Source organism: Physeter macrocephalus, chromosome 7 (assembly GCF_002837175.3).
Source record: "Physeter macrocephalus isolate SW-GA chromosome 7, ASM283717v5, whole genome shotgun sequence".
NCBI classification, from domain to species: Eukaryota; Metazoa; Chordata; class Mammalia; order Artiodactyla; family Physeteridae; genus Physeter; species Physeter macrocephalus.
The window spans coordinates 64,753,739-64,757,039 of record NC_041220.1 but is presented as its reverse complement, the minus strand read 5'-3'; the positions used below and the strand labels follow the sequence as shown (position 1 = coordinate 64,757,039).

Here is a 3,301-nt window from a genome sequence, read left to right as displayed (position 1 = left end):
TATGGGAACATCAAAATGGAAACCACAAGTTCTGCTGGGAGTGCCAAGGAAAACTTCATGAGGGAGGTGTTGTTTGAACTGAGCTCTGAAGGATGAATAAGCTTCCTCCTATAGACAGAAAATGGGAAGGGCCTTCCCGGTAGAGCCCCTACCAAATGCAAATGCCTGGACCTGGAAAGAACACGCCCTGTAAGGGAACTAAATTCTTGACTGCAAAGATGCTAGGGGAAAATGAAGTTGAAGTAATAATCAGGAGTCATGAAACAGAACCTAATTTGTCATACTTTTTGCAACTTGTATTTCATGTCTAGGAAATAGGCAGCGGTAAAGGATTTAAGGTAAGGAAGGCTTATCTATTTGTGTTTTCTAAAGAACCCGGAGATTGTTGGTGCTGTGAAGGAGGAACTGGAAGGGGAGTAAGCTTGGAAATAGGTTGAACTAATGCAAGGACATTAGGAAATGAGGGTCCTCTCTGCTAGCCAAAGAGGAGAGTGGTTAATTTTTACAATAATGTAGAATTAAAGAGGAATGACATTTTTGTAACAGTACAATAAAGAAGAAAGAACTTGAGTAAGTTTTGAAAATCTTTTATTGTTTTTTCCCAGAGAACAAAGGAAGTACCATAAACCATTGAGGCCACATTTAACAAGTGCAATTTTAACATAGTAAATGTGATACATATGTAATTCTTTGTAACAAAATGGTCAAAACCTTTAAAAGATACAGTATAAGCATCTGCAAATCTTAGCAGGGCAGTGCATTTTTTTTTTTAAACTGCATGATGAGTTTATATTCAAAGAGCTCAAATATGTTTTCAGAACTTTCAAAATATAAATCATTGTTAAGTTTACCTTTACTCTTTTTTTGGTAACATCTTTATTGGAGTATAATTGCTTTACAATGTGCCTTTACTTTTAAGAAACTAAAAGGATGTATTTTTATAAAAACTAGAAATAAGGAATTTACCTCGTTCCTAGCTTCTTCATCAATCCAAAACATATACTTAGAAATATAATACTAGAGATATAATACTCCTAATAAACTAGATAATAAATACCATAAAAATCAAAAGTTTAATGAGTAAGTCGTGACATTATGCCATACTAGGAAGACATCAAATATCTAAATGTATAGGAAAAGAATATATTAGTCCTTATAGAACTCATACATTTAGAAATTCTAAATAAGGAAATATATTCTACACAGATAACTGTATAAAACATCCAGATTTCTAATGCAATATAACTTAAATAGCTAACCAGGGTCAAGAGTAAGAAAATTCTCTAACATCTTCCTCAAGAAACAATATTAAAGTAGTTCCTGTTTCATGAAAGAGTGAGAATAACAGTTTATCTCCCATATACAGCATTCTAATGAAATATCATTCACACATTAAAGACACAGCTTTTTCCATAGCACTATAAGAACTATATTCTATAAATACAATAGTCACCTTGAAAGATTAACAACCAGTGATTCTTGATTCACAATTTAGTTAATTACCAAAGATTTCAGTAGCATAGCAAATAAAATAACAGCAAATAAGGAGCAGGAAATACTACGCTAAACACGCCATAAACTGAGCAGAAAGCTGCAGGGACAAACATAGTTTCACTCTTCTCATCTCTCTCATAGGGGGGAATTCATACAGAAACCTAATTCACTGGAGAAAATCAGCCCTTGCTTCTTGTCTTCACTGGGTCCAGAGATCCCCAGAAAACTTTTCTGCTGAAGAACTGGGCAATTTTTCCCATGCGCCGTCCTTTCTCTTAATTTTTCTTGTTTCCACTGTTGGGAAAAGAATTACATCAGTTTAACCAAATTTCCACACACCTGTCTACCCCAGCTTGTTTTCAAAACAGAGTTGAGGATCAGTAAAAAGCAAAGGGTGGGCTCGAGGTCTCTAGGAACAACGACAACAACATATACACTCAGTGACGAGTTCTGTGTAACCTCCTAGGCAATTACACGTGACATTTGTGATAAGGGTTTTCCCAGGACATTCTAGAACAACTTTCGCCCCTTCTCCCAAACATCCTTTTTTTTTTTTTTTTTTTCTAAGCGTGATCTGGAATGTGTTTGCCAAATCCCACGCGGAGAAGAAGGACTTTGAGAAGTCCGCACTCCGAGAGACAGGCAGAAACCAAAAAGATCAAGGTGACAGGTACCTGTCCAACATTTTCTGGATGACCTTCCTGATCAGAGGAGCTTCTGGGTCCAGACAGACTTCCTTTCTGTTCTTCAAGGTGGCTCTGCAGAGAGAAAAGGAGGATGCGCCCATGAGCTGCGGGCCTGAAGTCAGGGCTGGGGAGACAGCCCTCTTGCCAAGGTCACAGGGGACAGCGCCGCGCAGGAAGACTTACACCACTTCCACCTTGGAGCACTGCGGTCCTGCGGCGATCACCTGCAGATTACTGACACTTTTGGGATGAATCCCCGGTGTGGTGGTTAAGCACATGCAACGCAGCTCTCTCACTATGGCCGAGACAGGACCCGCTGGGGTAGAAAGAGAGACACGGTTATGGGCAGGTTGCTTGGAGATCTCTTCCCCAGCCAGTCCGCCCTGGACATTTCCCCACGCCCGGGACGCCGCGGCCGCCTGGCTGGCGGGGCCGCTCCGCCTGCCCGGTGCGTCCGGCTGGCTGCGAGCTCTCACCGCTGGCGAGGGGCCCTGGCGGCGTCAGCAGCAGCAGCGCGAGCAGCAAGCACAGCGAGCCCGAAGGGCCGGGGATGCGGGCGGCGCGGCTGCAGAGGAATCTCATAGTGGCGAAGAGACTCAGCGAGAGGGGTTAGAGAAGGAGGGAGAAGGGGTGGGATTTGAAGCTCTAGAGCACCGTGACTTCTCCGGGTCCTCCGCATCCCTTTTATCTACACTCGCCCCATCCCCCCGGCAGGAAATTCAATCTTTGGGATGCTTGGGAAATTCCCTGGGCCGAGGTGGGGCGGGGGAAAGAGGGCTGAGTGGAGCGGGGTTAGGCAGTGGGGTTTGGGGAGGGCGGCTGGCAGCCGCTGACTGCACTCGTTCCGCAATGGACGAGTCAGCTCGCCCCGCGGTGGATGGAGTGCTCTCGCTGGAAGTGAGAAGCAGTCCTGCGGAGATTTCATCCTCGGGGCCAGCCTGGCCTAGCGAAAGCTAGCTTCTCTTGGGGCACAGAGTCTTCTCCGAGATGCCCGTCGTCTCCATCTAAACAGGAAGACTGGGAACAAAGTAGCCCGGAGGTTGGACTTTAGAAAGATTTCTGAAATTCCTTTCTAATTATGATTACTATTATTATTCAGGAAATGTAAGCCGTGATTCAAA

At 43.8% G+C, this 3,301-nt stretch overlaps 1 protein-coding gene across 1 annotated transcript; it reads right to left on the bottom strand.

The window, feature by feature from the left end:
- Window positions 1-624: 624 nt before the first annotated feature.
- Window positions 625-2,857, bottom strand: LOC102980255 (C-X-C motif chemokine 6). The gene is made up of 4 exons (XM_024115447.3): window positions 2,657-2,857; window positions 2,364-2,496; window positions 2,169-2,252; window positions 625-1,788 (listed from the first exon to the last, which is right to left on the bottom strand). The coding sequence occupies exons 1-4, from the start codon at window positions 2,760-2,762 to the stop codon at window positions 1,770-1,772; spliced, it is 342 nt and encodes a 113-aa protein (XP_023971215.1). The 5' UTR covers window positions 2,763-2,857; the 3' UTR covers window positions 625-1,769.
- Between the last annotated feature and the right edge of the window lie 444 nt (window positions 2,858-3,301).

Excerpts from the sequence above, each read along its gene's own strand:
- LOC102980255 (XM_024115447.3), bottom strand. The coding sequence starts at position 2,762 with ATGAGATTCCTCTGCAGCCGCGCCGCCCGCATCCCCGGCCCTTCGGGC. Across the intron at positions 2,497-2,656 it reads GCCAGGGCCCCTCGCCAGCG|CGGGTCCTGTCTCGGCCATA; the intron begins GTGAGAGCTCGC and ends TTTCTACCCCAG. Across the intron at positions 2,253-2,363 it reads TGCTCCAAGGTGGAAGTGGT|AGCCACCTTGAAGAACAGAA; the intron begins GTAAGTCTTCCT and ends TTCTCTCTGCAG.